Source organism: Mirounga angustirostris, unplaced genomic scaffold (assembly GCF_029215605.1).
Source record: "Mirounga angustirostris isolate CCGP_5_RB_7025 unplaced genomic scaffold, mMirAng1.0.hap1 SCAF_4, whole genome shotgun sequence".
In the NCBI taxonomy this organism is placed as follows: domain Eukaryota; kingdom Metazoa; phylum Chordata; class Mammalia; order Carnivora; family Phocidae; genus Mirounga; species Mirounga angustirostris.
In genome coordinates, this window is record NW_026991712.1 from 129,073,196 (window position 1) to 129,094,646 (window position 21,451).

At 42.3% G+C, this 21,451-nt stretch overlaps 1 protein-coding gene across 1 annotated transcript in view; it reads right to left on the minus strand.

Moving 5' to 3' along the window:
• Window positions 1-1,492: 1,492 nt before the first annotated feature.
• The window catches only part of TNNI3K (TNNI3 interacting kinase), a 306,502-nt gene continuing 286,543 nt past the window's right edge, over window positions 1,493-21,451 (minus strand). Inside the window, exons 24-25 of the mRNA XM_045897407.1 lie at window positions 5,228-5,304; window positions 1,493-2,005 (exon numbers count right to left, since the gene is read on the minus strand). Coding sequence (XP_045753363.1) covers window positions 1,929-2,005; window positions 5,228-5,304 — 154 coding nt within the window. The 3' untranslated portion in view covers window positions 1,493-1,928. The remainder of the gene's footprint in view (window positions 2,006-5,227; window positions 5,305-21,451) is intronic.

Sequence of the window (21,451 nt, forward strand, 5' to 3'; positions counted from 1 at the left end):
AAGGTATTCCTTTCAACCTAGCTCATAAAAGGCTTAAGGCCTGAAGAACCCCAGGCTCGGTGCTGGCTCATTCCCCACAGCTGCCGGAACAGAGGCCTAGGACAGAGCTGGAGAGACAGGTGCTCTTAGCCAGCCCCTTACCAGAAAGCTTTATCCTTGTATGGCCACTTCAGGCTCCTTGTTCCTGCTTATTCGAAAGAGCCTTGGCAACTTGCTGGGTGGGAAAGAGCACCTATGACTCCAGAATGATTTGGTGGGGAAATGAAGAGGCTGGGAGCTAAAAAAGAGCGACTCTGAGTGGAAGTATCATGCTTTTAACTTCTACTGGACTGGCACTGGGCTATCACTAGGCTGTTCAGAGGACTTTCGACTTTGCAACCACAGATCATCAGAAAAGGCTCGGAAGGGTTTTAGAGGTGAGGTTGCTGTTCTGATAGAAATTGCCCTCAAGAAACCTAATTTCTAATCAGGAGGAGGAGAGGGGAGGACGGAGGAGCTCACCACAGACATGAAAGAACAATCGGCACTTTCCCCATTTAGTTCCAGTTGTGCATGAGCCCATATTACTCACGAGAAGAAAGCAGAGTTGCCTAAACACAGTCACAACCAGGCTCTATATTCCTTCCATTGCTCTTCAAGCCCCCAGTGTCCTCTCTGGGTTGACAGCAGTGGTTCTCAACCTGGGGCAGATTTGTCCCCCAGGGTACGTTTAGAAATGTCTGGCGACTTTTTCCGGGAGCTGTTACTGGCATCTGGGAGTGGAGGCCGGGAAGCCGTTGACCATCCCACCGTGCACAGGACAGCACCCACAAAGATAATTCCCTCCAATACCTCAACAGCGTTGAGATCTGGAAACCTTGATTTAGAGGCTACCCCATCTTGCTTTACTAATTTTTTTCCTCTTACTGAGGTTAAAAGCAGTAATCATCATACTGAATTTACATGGTTTCCTGCCTGTTTTTTCCCCCCAAATCTGCCTTTCAATGGCAGGACTATTTTGTTCGGCGGAAGTATTCCTGTCTCCCTGGTTAGAATGAGCATGGAGAGCAGGTTTTTCTCTCTTTTTCTTTTTAAGTAAACTCTACCCCTGACGTGGGTCTTAAACTCACAACCCTGAGATCCAGAGTCACAGGCTTTACTGACTGAGCCAGCCGGGCACCCCCAGATTTCTCATTGTTTGAAGGACACTGGTACCTCAGTATCCTGCCCGTGCACTGTGCCAGACTCTGGTATAAATAGCAGGTTCGCATCTGTGGGCCAGTGTCATACTCACACCAAGAGCATCTATGACACCTTGGTTCTGACTGCAACAAGAGGCCCAAACAAAGCACGGAGCACTTGGTATGATGTAGAAAGGAGGCTAAATAACTAAGCACAATATTTTGCAAGCGTCTTGATCCGAAGGTCATTACCAATATGTCTTAGAGAAGGTATACTCAGAAGACATCTTGTTGGAACGAAATACACCCTTGAATCCATTTTGTGTGCCAACAAAGAATCTTTAATCACAGAGCTGGACACTAGAGGTAACATAATAACATAAGAAAATGAACAATATTCTAAAAAATCAAACCCACAGTTCTCAAACACAAGTCTAGATAATTCAGTCTAGGAAAACATAACAATTGTTAAGTGCCCACCACAGACTTAGGCCCTATCTCCAAGTAACGATATAAATTTGTTCTTTCAGTTACAAAATTCAAACCAATTCTTTAAATACATTCTGTCTTGGTTCTTTTGCATTTCATCCCTTAGCCACAAATCCAAAGCCCAGCTTGTGGTAGGGAATTGAATAGGACCAGAATCAACAAGCCAATTTAAGGAGACCTTAGAGGGTAAAATATTATAATTGGAAGCAAGCCTGCCACGGTTGGAACTGTTGCTGTCAGTCTGGGGGAAAACTCTCCTTAGGTATCCACGGAGTGCTGTCAGCCACTGTCCTCAGAGCTGCCGCTATTGCGGCAGGAATGAAAATGCAGCGGGCTCATGGGATCAGACACGTAGCCTGCATCGGAATAGAAGTTCAGCTGTTACTTACCTGCCTTGCGGTCCATCTTGCCATTTTTTTCTTAACCAGCCTCACCCAGTGCACCACAGAGCTGCCAGGCAGCTTCTCCTGGCTCCTGGGCAGAGTCTGGGCTGAGGTTGCTGGCAAGCAGTTGTAAAACAAAGGCAAAATTTAAAATGCAAACAGAGAGCTGAGACCGGAGGAACACAAATGGTGACTGGGACCCAAGCCGGCCAAGACTGCAGTCAAGAAGGGGTCAGTTCAAGAAGGTGGTGTATTGGTGACGGCTAAATGGGCTTTCATGTCAGGCAAGTCTGGCTTTAAACCCCGGCTCCACTACTTACTGGTTCTGTGATATTTGTCCACTTAACATTTTTAAGCCTCGGTGTCTTCATCTGTAAATAGGACATTAATTCATAAGGTTGGTAACATACATCAGACCATCCATCCGGATAGTGTGAGACACCGTGAGAGTTAAGCAAATGGCGGTGATAAAAAGAATGGGGAGCTAAGCACAGAGCAAAAGGAAAGAACCACTCGCGACCGCAGGTTTGCCTCTGGTTAGGTTTTGTTTTGTTTTTCCTCCCTGAGCGCCCGTTTTTCAGTGGCCATCAAAGCTCAGGTCCAAATACCAGTGGTATTTGATGCTCATTGAAGCTACAGCCCCTGCTGTGTCCAGAGAACACAACTCGGGGCTCAGGATCAGGCCACTGCCCCAGAGTACGCAGGACCCGAGCAGGTAAGCAGTTCCTTTTCCCCTGCAAGTAAGGAAGCCATCCGTTCATCGCATCGGTGAAAATGGGCACATTTGTCAACAGCTATTGCCGCTTCTGCTCCCCTTTGATAGCTGAGTTTTCAGAACCAGCTCAGCCATCTACAATTTCATCAAGGCATCTAGCAGTATGCAGTTGGATAGGTTTATTTATTTTCATAAGAAGGGTCTCTGTCAAAGTCTGTTAGGCGGCACACACACTCCCCTATGCGGAGATCCCGGGACTGCAGCTGACCGTGGGGACGGGGGGGGGGGGGGGGGGGGGGGGGGGGGGGGGCTGGCCTGGGTCAGAGAGGAGGGTGTGGTCAGGGGTGCTGAGATGAGGGGAGGCAGGATCAGGATACACATCACTGATTCCTAATTTTGGGTGGACTTACATAAAATCTACATTTCCTCTTGTCCAGCCTGAAACTGCACCTTTATTCCAGGCACAGACAGATGTTTTAATAAGCCTTGATCCTTTTATTCCTATCATCAACCTTCTAATGTACCACATGCGATTTTACCAGCCTGTGAGGCTCCTGCCTGCTCGTCTCCCCATGGGACTCCAGGGGAAATGGCCTTGGGAGTGCTCGTCCCTCAGTGCGGGTGCCTCTCCTTTGGGGATGGGGATGGGCGGCAGAGTCAGTGGGGCGTGGGTGCTCACATTTTTATTCATGCATCATTGCCGGAGTTGGACGACAGGCACTTGGGTGGCTGCTCCACTGAAGAGGGACCCATGTGAAATTTGACCATAGGTTATAGGAAAAGAACCATGTCCGCACGTTTTGTTACTTTAGGGTGAAAGGCCTCAAGTACAGAGAGAATTGCTATGCCTGTAATTCTATCTTCATTCCCTAGCCCTGCTCTTTGGGGGCGGAGAGGAAGAAACAGGTCCTAAAGTAGCTGTTTTACCACAACTGGCTTATGCGATGAAAATGGAGGGCAATTAAAGGTTCTTTCTTGTACCGGGTGATGTTCCTAGAGGGGGATAGTAAATCTATCTCTTTTGCCTGTTGGGGCTCTTGCTCCATCCAAACACCCTAATGTTTTCTTCCACCCCTGGTACACACATGCAGGAGAAAACCCAACTTCTGCATTTCTGCATCACTTCTGTCTTCATCTTGGGGAATGCTACTCAAAGTCTTATTCCTTTAAGAAACAGATCGTTAATGAAATGCTTCCTCTTGAAATGCTTCCTCCAATATGAAAGGAAAGACTTCTGGTCAAGGCACACATTTCAAAGGGTGCCCTATGTTTTGTGGTTGTGTGCTCACATCTGTAAAAGTTTGAAAAAACGATATGATCTCTATAAAAAATGTGATGATGTGACACTTAGAGCACATTTTCCCCTGTTACCAGACTGGCCAATTATGTTGTAAAGCTGATGATAAAAAGCACTCGGCTGCATTCTACACACGTCCTGGGAGTCAGAGCACAAAGTTTCCTTTCTTTAATGTTCCCAAGTAGTTTGTCTGCATCTATCCAGAACAATTTTTTTTTTCTTCATTTCTTAAAGGCTTTCTAATGCCTTAGGTAATAATATGTCGGCAAACAAGGGGCATTGGTGAAGATCCCGAAGCTGAGGGCTTCCAAGGTCTATTGCCATCTAAATCAGAGAACCGGGAACGCATCATCCAATTTATTCTTCCCTAAACCCAGTTCTTGTAATAAATCTGATCTCTTTAACTGACATACATTTTTTTTCAGTCCTCCATATTGTCAGGAAAAGTTCCCGTGAATAAATGAGCCCATTGTGCTAAAATTCCAATTAAATATAGAGCCTCTCAGGCTTAGAGGTTGGAAAAAGGACATTACAGGCCTGGCACATTAATATGGCAGCTGGTGATAAGGGTGATTACCCAGCCTCTGGCTTCCAGGGGCTGCACAGAACTGTGTTAACTATTTCAAAGAGCTTTATTAATTCCTTCTACAGTAGTCCTGTGCAAAATGGAAACTATCAATGATACCTTCACCTCCTCTCTAGCTTTTTGAGGGGATGGCTGGGTTTACGTTTTACCCTTGGGTACTTGTTAAAGGGGAAGAGCTCCCCCAGCATATGATGCAATTGTGGAGACTCCTCTCTTGTTTTTGTCCTCCTGACCTACCTGCGATGTGGGGCTTAGAGGTAGTGAACTCAGTAAGGCGGCAACAAGGTGTTTGGAGTATCACAAGACGCAGGTGATTGTTTTCATGAGGAGAGTTCTATCTTCTTCCACGTACACACACACTCTGATATACTTGTACAAATACATGCTTATCCATACACATTACTAAACTCAAAGGTAAATGCAGAGTTATATAAGACTTATAAGATCAAAGTTCTTACTTTTATAATATAGTACTTTTAAAGCATCCATCATTTCTCGGCATTATATAAAACAGAATCTTTTCTCCCTTGTTATCAAATAAATATCACCTTCTTAGGGGCAGGTCCCTTAATCAGTCTGAACAATCTATATACTTACCATATTTGTCAACGGGTGAGAACTGGAGACCTCTCTTCATCTCCTCCAAAGACAGGCCTTGAGCAGAACACTGTCCACTAGAAAGTTCCGAGAGACACATGATTTCACACTATGAAAACCATGTGGTGGTTTGCTAATAACATTTTTATAAAACATAATTTATTTACTCAGCATAGATCCCAGAAAACTGACAGTGATACAAAGGTGTTTTTAATGCTACAAGTGACTAGTTGGGAAAGAGTTCAGAATTATTTGGAGTAAATCAGATTTGGGTGTGAGTCCTGGCTCTTCCAGGGAGGCTACAAAGGGCATGCCACCCGTCTCAGCCTCAGTTGATTTATCTGTAATATGGGAAAAGTACATAAATAATTTCGTTTGTTTTGATGATTAAGTGTAATAAAAAGGAGTGTTGAATCTAAAACCTGAGTTAATATCATTGTAAGCCTTATTTAAAAGGAACTAATAACCAGAACATTATTATCTTAGTAATAATGAATATCAAGAAACCACATGCCAAGAGATATTGTTATTATTATATTGCTATTGTTATAGTGATAATTATAAGAGAGAGTGGTGATAATATTTATTGCATGATCCCAATGTAGTAAGCATTTACCTCTCTCATCTCCCTTAATCCTTATCATTACCAAATCATTTGTCATTTTACACGTAAGACAACTGAAGCTGGAGCAATTAAGTAACTTGTCACACAGGTTTGATAATTGGCTCATCTGTGGTTCAAACCCAAGGCTTTTAGATCCCAAAGCCTGCGTGCTTATGGGAATTTCTTCCTGTTTCCGGGCCCTCATTAATCCTTCTCTTCCTCCAGCTTCCACTCTTTTACCATAGTGGTTAATGGGGTTGCTTCCTTTTTACCTCTTCAGGCTCAAAACCTGAAGCCATTGAAACCCTCACCCTAATATCGAATCACACCTGTCAGTGAATTATATATCTGTGGTCTCTCTTGGGTCCATGTCAGTTTATGCAACTATAAAATGGGAATTATAACAAAACTTGGCTTATAAGGTTAATCACAAGAACTAAAGAATTAATAAGTTTAAAATACTTTGAACAGTGCTAACATTTAGGAGGCACTCAATAAACGTTACCTACTTTTATTATTTGTCAAGGTCCAACTCAAAGGCAACATTTCCTCAGAGTCTTCTTGGAAACCCCACCCAGCATTTCATACCCCTCTAGTACTTCATACTTCTAAAACAGTGCTTGTCAGAGTCTGCCCTGGTGTAGCACCATCTGTATTCGTATGCAGTGAACCCCACTAAACAATGATCCTGGAGGTCAGAGATCCTGTCTGACATCTTTGGATCCCCCACGAGGCTTAGCTGGTACTTTGTAAATAGTTAAGATAAGTAAAGTGTGTAAAACAAAGTTATTACAAAATGTTCATTTGAAGAAGTTAGATTTTTCTAAACTCTAATATAAATTCACACTGCTTAATTTACTTAGCTGCCTTAAAATGACCACATGTTTGGCCTCACTTTCTGAAGGGATAAAGTGAAGTTCTTTCTTAGAGGAAAGCAATGATTAAAAAAAAGAAAAAGTATTGACTTCAAGTGGGACATGGTATTATCTCAATCAACATTAAGTGGTAAATCACACTCAGTTCTGGGCAATAGAATGTCATTCGAGATATTTTTCAAAATAAAATGTATTCTACTAATACCCTAAAATTTACCTACTAAAGCCTCTTTAGCACTCTAGCTCCTTTTAAGAAATGTGCTGTCCATAGTAGTCTTGGCAACAACAAGATAATAGGGAATAAATATTTTATCATCAGAAAGGCTATCTGGTTTCCTATGAATAAAAGCCCATCTCCAAGCTGTCTTATTTATTCAGTCGCTGAATGCAGTTCATGCCAGGGGACTTAACCTTCCTGCCCAAGAGATACCACATGGGCTGGCTTTGGATACTGCTCTAGGATGACAGACAGATGGAAGCTAAGCATGCCCAGGTCAAACAAAGCAGAGGAAACCAGACCCTGGTCAATGGAACTAGTTGTCCTCAACCCATGCGCATCCAGGCTTGAGCGGGAGTTTCACAGAAGCCCGGAGTTTAAGAGACACACCAGCAGGACAGGACCTGTGTTTGCTGAAGTTGTGGTCAGTGAAAATCGGCATGTCCAGTGATGCCACTGCCCCACAAATTCAATGAAAGTAAATGTGAACTAATGGCAGGTAAGAAAAGCACTCAGTTTTGCAGTGTTTCAATATTGCTAGTCAACTACATAGACTTCTTTATGCTCAGAGGATGCTATATGTCATATATAGGCATATACATGAATGATATAGAATATTATATGGGTAATTTCATGCATGTGTTTAATGGGAATATCATGACGTTTTCTCCTTTAAAGAGAACAACAGAATCTTTAGGTTAGTTTTTGCACACTATGCCATTATATCGATACGTCTTAATTGAAGCACTAAAAAAGGTTTCAGTAGTTTTAGGCTAAATGGTTCAAATTAGCTCTGTGATGTGTATGTAAAGATAAACACAATCATCAGCCATTGTCTCTTACAAAGGTGCACCAGGGAATGAATAATTTATCCAAAATGAAGAGCAGAACTAAAATTCAAAAAATATTTCCTGCTTTTCAATCCAAGCTTTATGGGTATGGACTACCTAGTAGATTGTTAGCTAATTAGGCCAGTTCATACTAAAATCCAAAATATGTAATCTGTATTTTCGTGTATGCATGGTTGGTCAGCACAAGCTAGCATGTTTATAGTCAGTCACGTGGTCTGTGAATGGACTTACGCACCCTGAGCAAAGATAAGAACATTCTAAACTAGGAAGCTATGTTGGCTGAAAGGAATGCAGAGATAACAATGTTCAGACAAGCACATTAAGCAAAAAGTATTCTGTGAATGGACTTACGCACCCTGAGCAAAGATAAGAACATTCTAAACTAGGAAGCTATGTTGGCTGAAAGGAATGCAGAGATAACAATGTTCAGACAAGCACATTAAGCAAAAAGTATTATCCAAACAGAAGTAAATCAATACGTATGTAAGATTACAGAAGAGCTATGAAAAGTGCAGAAAGTGCTAGCTGATAGAATATACCCAAATATAGCTTCAATTCTTCAGAGCAGGAGTAAGGCAGAGTCTATAAACTAAACTAGTGGGTTAATGTACATTCTAGGCAAAACTCCAGAAAGGAATATTAAAACAGAGTTTTTATGTACACTTAAAAAAAAAAAAAAAGCACTGATTACTAGAAGCTACCATGGGTTCAGTAAGAAAGAAACATCATGTTAGATTTGCTTTATTTCTTTTTGTTGAGGATAAATTTAGAGGGGAAATCCATAGGTAAGAACATACATCTGGATTCCCGCAGATACTGGACAGAGTTTCTCCTGATTGCTTGGAAGTAAGAAGGGGAGATCTGTGCCAGATGACAAGTGGTTAGATTGAATTGTCACTGGTTAAATAAGTGAAGAACTGATAAAGACTTCAAGTAGGGTAAAAGGGTAAAAGCTGAGCCTTAGACACTGGGAATAGTTAAAAGAAAATATCACATTTCCTGAAGTTAGAATTGTCCCAAAACAGATTGGGTTGTTCTAGAGGGGGATACTGTCCCATCCCATTCCTGGAAGTTTTTGAGTTATGGCTGGGGTACCTCATGGCTGTGGGTTCTATAGAGGGATCCAAATGATGTGACATTCCAGGTCCCTCCATTTCTTATGCTCTATGATTCTTTGGAAGGGATTCATGAACCATATAGACTTTGTGAAACTGGTTTTCATATGTTGGAAAGGCAGAGTGAGATTACATTTCCCACTTAGGCAGATGATTTTTATCTTCCTCATCTGAAGTGTCTGCTATTTGGCCAGGGCCGAATGCCCGATTTCCACATACATGCACAGCATACCTGGCTACCCATTACTGTTACTACTCGAGGTGGTGTTTGCAGCGTTTTGTCTATACACATTTCATTTCAAGTAGTCACTGAACCCTGATATTTGCCTGAAGGAACCATCTCTTTTGTGGTCTATTTCAAAGGAAGAACCACACTGCCGTCGAAGATGAAGCAGACGAAAAGTGTGGAGAAATCCCTTTCACATAAACCCATCATTAAGGATTTGAATGACAGGTTGTGTAAGGCTGGTACTAAAAACTCCTGAGGTGCTTCACAAAAGTTTTTATAGAAGATAAATTTGTAGAATATTCATGTTGCAATGCCTGAGCGGTGGAGAAAAACTCCAAAACACTCTGTCATCTCTTAATCCAGAAAGGTATATTGCTAAGCAAGGCCCGTGAGGAGGTAAGAAAAATATTGTCTAAAGAGAGTCCGGGGAACTCTGATGTCTTCTCTCCAGAGTTGTGGGAGCAGGGCAGGGCCACAACGAGTTCAAATGGCCCCATTTAGAGCCTCAGAAGCAGCCAGGATTGTGGCTTCCCAACTATAGCCTGCCAAATGCTTTTGGTATGGGAGCAATGAATCATGGTTTTGGCTGTGGGATTTCATGAATTCTCAGAATCTCTGCTAGTGCCATAATTGCTTCTGACTGAATTACGTTCCAGAGAAGACATCAGGTGGGCATCCAGTCCAAAAGAAACCATTTTTATCACATTCTTCCAAGTGTGGTTTTTGCAGAGCTGGGGACTTTGATTTGGTGAATTATAGCAAATGAATAGAGTCTACATGGCTTGAAAGCAAGAGTGAAATTAAAACAACTAAATATGAACAAAGAGACACAGAACATTAAGTTCTACCATAATGATCTAATAAATGATTTCTTAGATTTGTAGAGGGTTTTGTAGTTGGCACATACTTTTATACTGATTAGCTTAGAACATTTTTACAAAATCCCCACGAAGTATCTGGGAAGGCATTAATTTTACCTCCATCCTATACCAGGCTCGAAGTTTGAATAACCTGCAGGAAGTCATGGAGCTAACAAGGGGCAGAACCATAACTTGAACAAAATGTCTTCAGACTTCCAGTCCATGCTCTTTCTTGTAAAGCACACTACATTTAATAGCAGCGCATGTCAAACATGTTGGTCTGTTACCACTTGGGGAGCTCCCCGAATTAGTCATGAGTTACAGAGTTTTGGACCCTCGGCATATAAAGACCAACACTACATTGCTAATAGAGAAATACCTTTCATCATCATAGAGAAACCGGAATCAGCTTTCTCATGTCCTGCTTAGTTAGATCTTCTAAAAAAAGTTTTACTTTCCCCATCCAACAATGGCTTACCTGTCCATGAGCGAGGGTGCCAAAACTTGAGACATATACGCTAAGCTTTTTAAATGAGATGCTTATGCCTCCCCACAACCCTCTGATCTTGTGCAAGGTTTCCTAAGCTGCATGCATGGATTCATCTTCCTAAACAGTGCCCTGGCTATGTTGAACAAAAAACCATTAGGTTACTCGTGTGATTAAAGCCTTCAGGCACAACCTTCTTGCCTTCAAGTTGGTCCAATTAGTTTTTATGCAGCTAAAGATGCCTTCAGGCTACCGGTGGTAACCCTAGAAGATTTAGTCATTTGGACTTTGCAAAGTCAACACCATTCAAGGCCTCACAGCTTTGCAAATATGCTTTGTGGTTTGTTAGGATTTTTTCTGGCCATCTGTCAGACTGATGTTACTTATGAAAGAATATGAGCAAGGGGATCAGTGGCATGTGCGCCCTTATCCCCTTCCTCAAGAGGAATGTATCGAGTTAAAAGTCATTTCTTTCACTCAAAATGAAACACATACAGGTAACATCTGACCAGAATTTCAGTTCTTTGACACCAATCTAAGGGACTAACAGAAAGAAAAGGCAGAGAAACAGCCTGCTGCGATTCCCTAATAAAGGTGTTTAGAAAGGAAAATAAATGCTTTGCCACAGAAAAGGCTACTAGAGTCATCTGGCTTGTTCCTTTTGGCATTTAGCCGAAAACAAATAGATCTATTTAAAACAGATCTGTCACAAAGGATAAATGCCTTTCTATGCTTTGCAATGTCTATGTAGCCCACCTTTTCTCTGGCCAAAAGAGAAAGACGACATTTCTATTAGAAATGGGATCACCTTTGGCCTAATTTTGAAATAGTCCAGTCAGACTCTTATCAATGAGCATTTGTTAATTTTTCAGCTAAGTTCAACATATTTATTTATTCATGATTTCATCCTGGCTGTTTTCAGAACATTATTTTGTCTTTGTCAATATTCCCTACTTGATGACATCCTAAATTAAAACAAATTTATTGCTCCCATTACCGTGAATGGGCAATGGCCAAAGTATTTAATGGGGCCAGAGGTCAGTGCAAAATATCTCTTTCAGGAAAATCAAACCCATCAGCTTTCTTTCAATGGCAAATGTCCCCAGGCTATAAAAGGCCTGAAAGACTTGGCAATGGGTCATGGCTCTGTTTGAGCCATTAGGCAAATATCCAAGGTCTCGGCTCCCCCATTTTTAAGGGAAAAAGCAATTAGGAAAATAATTATGAATAAGGAAAAAGGCAGCAAGACTTGAAACTGGGTGCTAGTTCCTTGATGGCTCATAAATTTTTAATGCGCTCGACAGTAACCTAACAATACCACCGCCTCTCAATTTACCTATACTTTCAGCAGGTATAAATGAGGAATCGTGCAGGCCCGTAGGAGGAGGACTTTGCATGCCTTGACTGCTAAAACTGAGGACCGTCCTTTAAATACAGCAAAATAAAATAAAATAAAATAAAATAAAAAATAATAAATACAGCAAAAATATCTCTTATCCTTCACCTTTTGTACTATCATCCAAAAAAGGGAACGTATTTTAAACTTTAGAACTAGGAGATCTTGGGAGCATGACGGTCATAAAAGCTCACGTCTCACTCCTCCATTTTCCCACCTCCCATTTTACCAAGAAGGAAGTCGAAGCCTTGTGAAGTGAAATGACTTATCCAAGTTCATGTATCAAAGCTATCGTGAAGTCAGGAGATAACCTGGAGTTCTAAACTTGTAGTCTTCTTTGATAATTTTTATTCCAATTTTTAAGGAGAAAGGGGAAACAAATATTTGTTGCCTACCTGCTAAGTGTCAGGGACTCTGCTAGATGCCTTACAAATCTAACTACGTTTGCTCTGTCTAACAATCCGTTTTACATGTGTGGAAAAGGAGTCTAAGTCTTGTCCAGGATCACACAGCTGTAATTCAAACACAGGCCAGGCAGCATACAAATCATCTGCTTTTCTTAACTGGGTTAGCTCTAGAAAATATTCCAAATTTATAACTATAACTTTGTCTCTCTCCTTCTCTCCATGTTGATTATCAAGCACAACGCCAGGTGCAGTGCTAAGTGCTAGGAACACAGGTATGAGTGTGATGGACATGGACTCTACCCTTTGGGGTAAATAGAAATGTAGACATGCACAGGTAAACTTCAATGCCTGGGGACACAGTGCATACTATAAAGGAGGACCTTCACAGAGAAATGAAGGACAAGCAAGGGTTCTCGAGGGGAGGGGACTTCTGGGATAGGGATAGGTTGGGGCATGTGCAAAGACCTAGGAAATCAAATGGCCAAAGTGAATATATAAAATTTTAACTTTTCGTTTTGAAACAATCTCAAAATGAAGGAAGGTTGCAAAAATGGTACATTTTTTTTTTTAAATCCTGAACCATTTGAGAGTAAGTTGCCAATCTGATGCCTATCATTTCCCAAATACCTTAGTATATTTCTAAAATAAAGACATTCTCCTATATAGCCTAATATAATAACTTGATTTCATCTACTCTCAAGCTCCATTCAAGTTTTGCCCATTATCTCAGTAACGTTCTTTACAGCAAAAGGATCGGATTCAGTATCACATACTGCATATAGTTGTTCTGTTTCTTTAATTTCCTTCAACTGGAGACAGTTTTTCAGTCTTTACTTGAGTTTCATGACTGAACATTTTTGAATGACAAGCCAGGTATTTCGCAGAATATCCTTGAATTTAGTTTTATTTGAGGTTTACTAACGATTAAATTAAACTTATGTATTTTTGGTGAGAAGCATCGTAGAAGCGATGCTGTGTTCCCTTCATTGTATCCCATCACATTTTCATTTGTCCTGTTACTGTGTTCTTAATTTTCATTAGTTGATTTAAAGTGGTGTCTGACAGGACCCTCTACTACAAAATGACTCTTCTTATAATGAATAAGTATTTTGTGGGGAGTTACTTTGAGACTATATAAATATTCCAGATCTCAACCAAATTTCAATATCTTCATTTATTTATATCTATATGGATTTAAAGTTCCTATTTTATTCAATGGATTGTAACGTTACTGTCATTATTTTGATGCTTAAATTATCTTACAGTTGGCAAGCAGGAGCCCCTTTAATCTGTCCCTTTGATATACACTCATCTCTGAGTATCTCTTTACTTTCTGGCACCAGACCTCCAGGCCTATTTTGTGCATTCCTTGTCCCAGCCTTGAAATCTGCCATTTCTCCGAAGTACACTGCTTCGGTGTAGTGTACTTTCTTAATGTATTAAGAACTCAAGATCTAGGTGCTTGGTGTGTTCCTTGTTGAAGTGTTGCCGATCCCAGACCCTCTCACTGAGCAGGTAGAGGTGAAGAACATGCATGTATATACATCCATGGGTAAATACATTTAGACCTCCCCACCACCCTCGAATCATACATTCATACCTTTCTCTCCAGTCTAATCTAACATCACAGTGTCCATTCTAGTTTTCTCCCTTTCCATGTTTGTAATGCCCTTCTCCAACAGTGAGAAACCTGGTTCCCATTATCCTTAATATATTTACTTGTTTGATCATTGCTCCCAAATGTACAAATCTCGGTGCTGTCACACCCCCATCCCTCCGCACATATGCGGACGTCTTCCTTTACCCCACGTGGGCTCCACGGTTGTTTCCATGTGGCTGCTTCCCTTACCCGCTTGTGTTCTGACACCCTCGTCTGGGCTACTTCCCACCTGTGTGCCCCAAGCAAGTGCCTCCTCACCTACCTTGGGCTCCAGCACTCAGCACTAAGCTGTGCCCATGTGATGCCCTCCGCACCCTGTGTGGGCTCCAACCACCAGCACAGGGCTGCCTACACTTATACTCTCTTCACCACCCTCATGCTCCAACTCCCCACACCAGGCACCTTCCCGTAACTGACGCCCTTCTCAATCTGTACTGAACCACTGTGACCACCGCCTCCTTGCATGAACATCCTTCCCACTGTGCATGGGCTGACACGTCACGTGGGGTCACTGCTTCACCGACCCCTCTCACGGATGTCCTCCTTCCCAAGCTTGGACTCTGACCTCCCATACCAGGTTTCTCTCCCATATGGATGCCTTCCTTACCGTACCTGGGCTCTAGCATCTTGGCTGGGTAGCCCCACACCCTCATGGAAAACCTTCCTTCCTCCCACTCTCGCTCTGACACCTCAGGCCAGGCAACTGCCACCCACCACTCTCACCATCCACATGGACATTCTCTGTACCCTACTTGGATGCAGACATCCTGTTCCACATCCGGTGGAGAAGTCAACCTCGCTCAGCCCTATCTAATGGTTTGTGGACTAAACCATTTAGGAAGAAAGGGGAAGGGAAGAGGAGTAACCAGGATGAACTTTTAAAAATGTTAATCAGATCATGTCATGTTCCTGCTCAAAATCCCTCAGTGACTGCCCAACACATTCAGATGACATTCTAATGCCCTGTTCTGGCTGATGAAGCCTTTGTGGTTTGGCCTCTACCTACCGGGGGACTTCAGCCCATAACACTCTCCCCTGCCTCCTATCCTGTGTCCACAACAGAGGCCTTCTATTTCTCCTCTTTTTCCTGTCTCATGAACTCTGCACTTCCTTTTTTGTCCTGCTGAATGCTGCTTCTCAGGCCCCTCCTTGTTTTCATCATTCTAACCACCCCATCTAAACTAGCCTTCCAGTCACTCTTTATCCCATCAGCCTGTTCTAACTGCCTGCATAATACTGGCCACCATCTCATTTTCTCAGGTATTTGTTCATTGTTTGTCACCGGTGTAACCAGATACAGTACTCTGCCTCGATCTACTTGGGAAGTCACCTTTAGAATTTTCTATACATGCTCAAGGTTTCCTGTGTCTGTCCTTAAAGGGCGGGGGTGGGGGTGGATAGCTAATTCTCCTTCCCACCCACCCAAATGAGCCTCCATCCGTGAGAAACAAGAGTTGGTGGATAAATACTCTGGCATCCCTGCTCCTTGTTGGGAAAATTCTGAGACATGGTCTATACCCTCAGAGCATACAACATGAAATTAAGCCTTAGTTGCTCACAACAGTGACTTACTCATTAACATACCCCTTTATTTACTTTGCTTTCCTTCATTGTGCTTGAGATCATATCCCAGAAAAATAACTTTCATTCAAATCCTTGTCTCATGGTCTGTTTTTCGGAGGAGCCCAAATTAAGATGGCCTGCCTCCTCTGACTAAAATGTAAGTTTCATGACAGCAGGGACTTGTTTGTCTCCTGTACTACTGTGTCTCGAGTCCCAGTGCCTTAAACTAATTGTCATGAACTAGGCATCCAATAAATATCTATTAAATTAATGAATAGTGATTCCTCCCTTGCACCTTGACTCGTGTTTATCTTTATTTACTTCTGATTCAGTGGCCAGCCTCCTTCCATTTCTTTAGCCACTGCCCAAGAACAGCCTGCATTCACCTGTTATTGGAACAGTGACCTCTGCCGAAGGCTCCCTATTCCTGTTTCCTGTCCAGCCTATTCCACCCTCCACATCATTGCCAGAGAAATCTGCGAATGGTTCTTTGTTAGGGTATCCTCATCCATTCAGTAGTTTTCAGTACAGTCTTACGGATATGAAAGTGAAATGGAACACCACGGAGAGTCTCTCTTCAAACTTGGCTTCTGGGATAGAGGTGATGGCCATATGCAAAGGAAGCAGGAACCCCAGTGGCCTCAGTGCTGCCCGAGGCATTTGTTCTCGCCATCGGCAGAATGCACATTCATCTGATCAACAAGTGCACTGTGGATTCTTTATCAGGAGGGATGCTGCCTTATGAATCTTTGTGTCCCTGGGGGCCTCACATAGCACCTGGCATTGGCCAGTTGAAGTAAATGTGTGGACTTCTTGAAGGTAGCCTTATTATTTTTCCATTGGGGAGATGAGTTTCCAATGTATGCAGTTTCAGAGCTCTGACTTGAAAAAAATTGGATTTTTTAAGTTTCTAGAACAGGGGTCAGAAAATGTTTCCTGTAAAGGGGCAGATAGTAAATATTTTAGAATTTGCAGACCATAGGGTCTCTGTTGCAACTATTCAACTCTGCTATTGTAGCACAAAAGTAGACATAGACAATATGTAAACAAATGAATGTGGCCGTGTTCACAAAAACTTTACAAAAACAGGCAGAGAGTTAGATTTGGCCCGTGGGGCACAGTTTATCAACCTCTCCTTTGGAGCAATAGATAAACCCTATATGTGGTGCTTCTCTAAGCTGTCTTCCCCGCTTTGGGCCAAACAATGTAATCTCAATGAAAGTAGGATCTCCACTCATCTTTCATTTCAGTAGTTCCTCTTAGAAGAGGAATAATAAAGACTAAAATACATGAGCTAATGGCAAAACAGAGAAGAAATATAGTGTACATTTATTCCATGTTTACCATATATCAGACTTGTACAAATCGCATTCTCGCTTAACACTCACTGCGACATTATGAAGGAGGTGATAGTCTTATTTTCATCCTGTAGAAAAGACACTTGAGACTTAGCTCAACTAACTTGCCTCAGGTCACACAGCTTATAAGTAGTCGAACTTGAATTTGAACTCAGGCCCGTCTGAGCCCAAGCTTTTAACCACTATTTTACAATAGTGGCCCCTGGGTGGCTACAGAAGTAAAAATTACAAAACCAATTTTAGTGACAGAAGATAAAAGCGGCAAGTTGATAGGCGCCTACAGAGCAGTACATATTCGTTTCCCGTTTTGGACTGAGGAAAGTTCAAAGGCCATCTCCTGTTGATTGAGCATCTCCAGGCTCTGCTGTGTGGATTCAGATCCCTGCAAGAAATTCCATATTCCTTTGTTCTTTATGACAGGCCAGTCTGAATGGAAAGATTTGAAAACTCCCTAAACTCTTTGAACATGTAGAACACTGATGTTCACAAACCATTTGAAACGCCCTAAGGAGGCTACAAAATTACAAGCAATGTTTTTTTTGTTTGTTTGTTTTAAGTGAATGTCTTCTAAACCGCTGGGACCTTTTGCCTCATCATACAACACCAAAGCTTTCCCTGCCTCCTCTGTGTATTCTTTGCTGTCAGACCCTGAATAATAAAATGGTATTATATTGCTAGGGTGCCTTGCTCTTACTGAAAAGTTCTTCTCCTGCCAGTAACGTGGGGGGCTCTTACCCCACTCTGTGTGATGTGCTGCAAAGCTTCTTTGAATCCTGGGGCTACCCAGGGTTTGATATTTCCCGCTGAGCCCACCACTGCTCCTGCCTTCTGTTCCGGCAGGAACACGACTGTGGTTCTGTAAGAAGGGTGCTGTGGTTGGCTGCATAGCTGGAGCTCCATGGTTAGTCTCAGGTTGGTATTTATTAAGCCTTGGTATGGAGCACTCCCGACTGCATCCGCCTTCCGAGCAGGAGCCGTGTTCTGTTATTTCACCTCTGTGGCCCCCGCAGCTGAGGCCTGGCATGGAGTTTGCTCTCAACACAGATTTAATAAATGAATTTGATGGAACTCCCTGAATTCACAGACATGATCTCACCTCAGGGAATTTGCAGTTACTGTTCCCACAATCTGGAATACTCTTCCCTGGAGGCCTATGGATTTTGAATTCACTCTGTTCACATCTTTGCTCACATGTTATCTTCTGGGTGAGGTCTTCCCCGATCTTTCTGTTGAAAAGTGCAAACCACACATCTTTCTGCACTCCCTATCCCTCATCCCTGCTTTAGTATACTACATAATTTTCTTTAAAAACAAAAGTCTGTCATTCTCCTCCCCCACTAGAATAAAAGCTCCATGAGGGAAGGGATTATTTTGTCTGTTTTATCTGTTGCTGTATTGCAGAACTTAGAAATGTAAGCACTGAATAAATATTTGCTAAATGAATGAATGAATGAAAGAATGTCCACAGCCCTCAGAAGTGAGAAAAATGGAAAACTGTTTATGAGTTTCTTTCTGGAGACATTTATGTGGCTTTTTGCTGATGCATTTTCTTGTACCATTTTTAAACAGGAAAGGGCTTGTGGAGGCCCTGCAGTCAACCATCAGTTGGCCCTACCTCAGGTCTGGCCACAGCCAATGGGACTAGGCAGCAGCCCTGGAGTCCATATAGAGAGCCTGCACCCCCCTCCTGGAAAGGCCAAACACCTCTATTCTAGGCATCCCCTCTGCAGATACCCATAACCAGCTGAACGGGGCAGACATCGGGCTATTAAAATACCCAATAGGCTCTTCTGAATGCTTCCAAATACTATCTGGTATCGATTATCACACAGTTACCGTGTGCTTTAAAGACTTTTCACATAGAAGAATTCACTGGAGATTTTGTGGGCACTGCAGCAAAAAAAAAAAAAAAAAAAATACTCAACTGTGTTTGTGGCTGAACAACTGGGCTGTGGCCAAATGCCAAAGTTTTGCAAAAGCACTTCTCTAGTGAAAGCAGGAACTCCACATTTACCTATGCCTTTGGAACGGTGGCTTAGGAGAACTGCCTCGTTCTCTTAGATCTATGACCTAGAGGACAGCAGAACACGAACACCACACTCACAGTTCTATGCTACCTGACTTTACAAAGCCAGATGTTTCACAGAAGTATCAAGTAGGATAATGTTTCTAAAAAAAGTTTTTAAAATCGTGTTAGAACATCTATTTCACATATATGTTTAAAATCTCATTTAACCTTCTTCCCAGCAACCATGAGGGATGGATATTATTATTATCATCGTCATTATTTTTGTGAAGAAACTAAAGAGCAGAAAGGTCAGGTACTTGGCCTGAGGTGAGTGACTGGGCCAGTAAAGGGGGGAATCAGGCCACACACGCTGAGCCCCACTGTTGTTCTACTTCAGTGTTACTGCGGGACGGGCAGTCCTCTGACCTGCTGGAGTGAAGTGAGTACGTGGGTTCTTCCTCTCTCATTAGTAATTTGGACTTTTCAATTTCCAGTGGACAACTGGGCTCGGTCTTAGAAATTTGGCTTTCTGGGGGTGAGCCTATTGATGCTTTGGATCATGCAAAGCTGAGTTTTAGGTATTCATAGTCTCATCCTGAATTCCCTCTGTAGGCAAATAGACAAAGTTTCCACTAGCAACAGGGGCTAAGGTAAAAAGACAACAGATTCTGAACCTGAAAAAAAAAACCACCAATTTTAAACTAGATTTGATTCCATAATATTCCAGACAGAAAATGAATGTTATTCTGGGATCGCTTCCTTACCTACTGGGGACGTGCATGTGTGCATACACACAACACACACACTTTAAAGACTTAGAAAACAACTGCTTTACATTTTTGGAATATGTGGGGGAAAGTCAGATTCCCTCTTTTTCATGCTGTTTTTTAAATATATAATATCCTCGGGAGTAAGTCTTCTATACTGTGTTGGGAGAATGAATCATGCAACGCCCACTACAAATATCCCCCAAGCACCACTCTGGAAGTGTACCCCTTCGTCTACCTCTTAATATAAGATGCCCCAATGAAAGGAAACTGCGTCTGGGAAACTGAGCTGCCCCGGCTTCCCAGAGGAATGCTAGGAACACACTTCCCTTATTTATGCATGGTGCAGAAGCTGTCTCCTTTGGATTCTGGCTCTTAGCAAGTGCAAGCAGCAGCTCCAGGCACAGAACTGCCCCAAATGTCTCTCTTTGAAGCCCCAGAGTCCACAGCCTTCTATTTGTGTCTGGCTCTGATTCATCATGGGCCTGAATGCTTCTCCTGCTCTGTTCAGCTTCCAGTAGAGCCTGAAACAGATTTTTAAAAAGAACAATCCCTGGCCAGTGAATCTCAGCATGAGAGAGTAGGAAAAGTGAGAAGGCTGGGAACTGAGGCAGATAGTAATTACTTCCTATGACCTGTCTTTGGAAGGATATCGATATATCTCCTTCATCTGGATTTTTTGCTCTACCTGGATCCCGGCTACCTGTTTAGACGATTAGCAACAGTTGGATGCAGACCCACAATCACTCTGGGCTTTGGAGGAGTTATTCATAGCCGAAATGGCATTAAAAAGAGACCAGCACAGGTTTTAAAGAAATTTCTACTTATTTTCAGGATCAAAACACTTAAAAAATTTATGTAGAAATAACTAGAAACATCCATTCACAATTTATTCATTCATGTATTCGCCTGTTAGACCCCGTGCCTCTCTTATCATAAAGTTTATAATGCTTTGCCAAAATGGTCTGTTCAACAACTCTATGAGGGCAGGGATTGGGTCCACCTTGACGATCACCATACCCTCTGTGCCTGGAAGATAGTGGGTCCTTACCAATTATTTGCTAAGCAAAAGAAGGAAGAAAGAAAAGAAATGAAAAAGGCTTTATGAAAATAGTAGCATTTAATATAGAATGTGTGTGTGTGTGTGTGTGCACGCACATGTATATGATTAGGTAGGAATTTATTGTTCTGGAATATATATTTCATATAACAGCTAACAGTTATTGAGCAGTAACTATGTGCCAGATATTGTTTTAAAGTTTACGGACATTGTTTCACTTAATCTTCTCAATAATCATGAAGTGAGTACTATTATTTTCCTTGTTTTATAGATAGGGAAGCAAATGGAAAGAGGTTAATTAGTTTGGCCAACATAATGTATAGGAAATGGCTTTGCCAGAATGCGGACCCAGCCGGTGTGACTGGAGGAATGTGCTCCTTATCACAACTGTACCCGGGCTCCATCTTTGTCACAATCCCACTTCTGCAAACCCCCACAGTGACAGACAGAGGACATTCTCTAAAAATGTTCTGGGGTTAAAGCCGATTGTTGAGCTCTTGCCCAAAGGAGAAATACTGTCCATTCCGAGTACTCCGAGCACAGAGAAAGTGGATCTGTGCTCTCAGAGATAGGACCCCAACACCGCCTTAGGGAACATGGGACTATTCAAGCTTCTTTTTACTTCTGCTCCCATGTCACCACTATTCACAACTGAGTGAACGGAAGCCTCAAGAAAGTACCCCAAGATGAATCAACTCCACATGGAATTTCCAGGTCTAAGTTTAGTGAGGGGCTGGCTGCCCTGCTTTCTGTTAGTCTGATTTCAA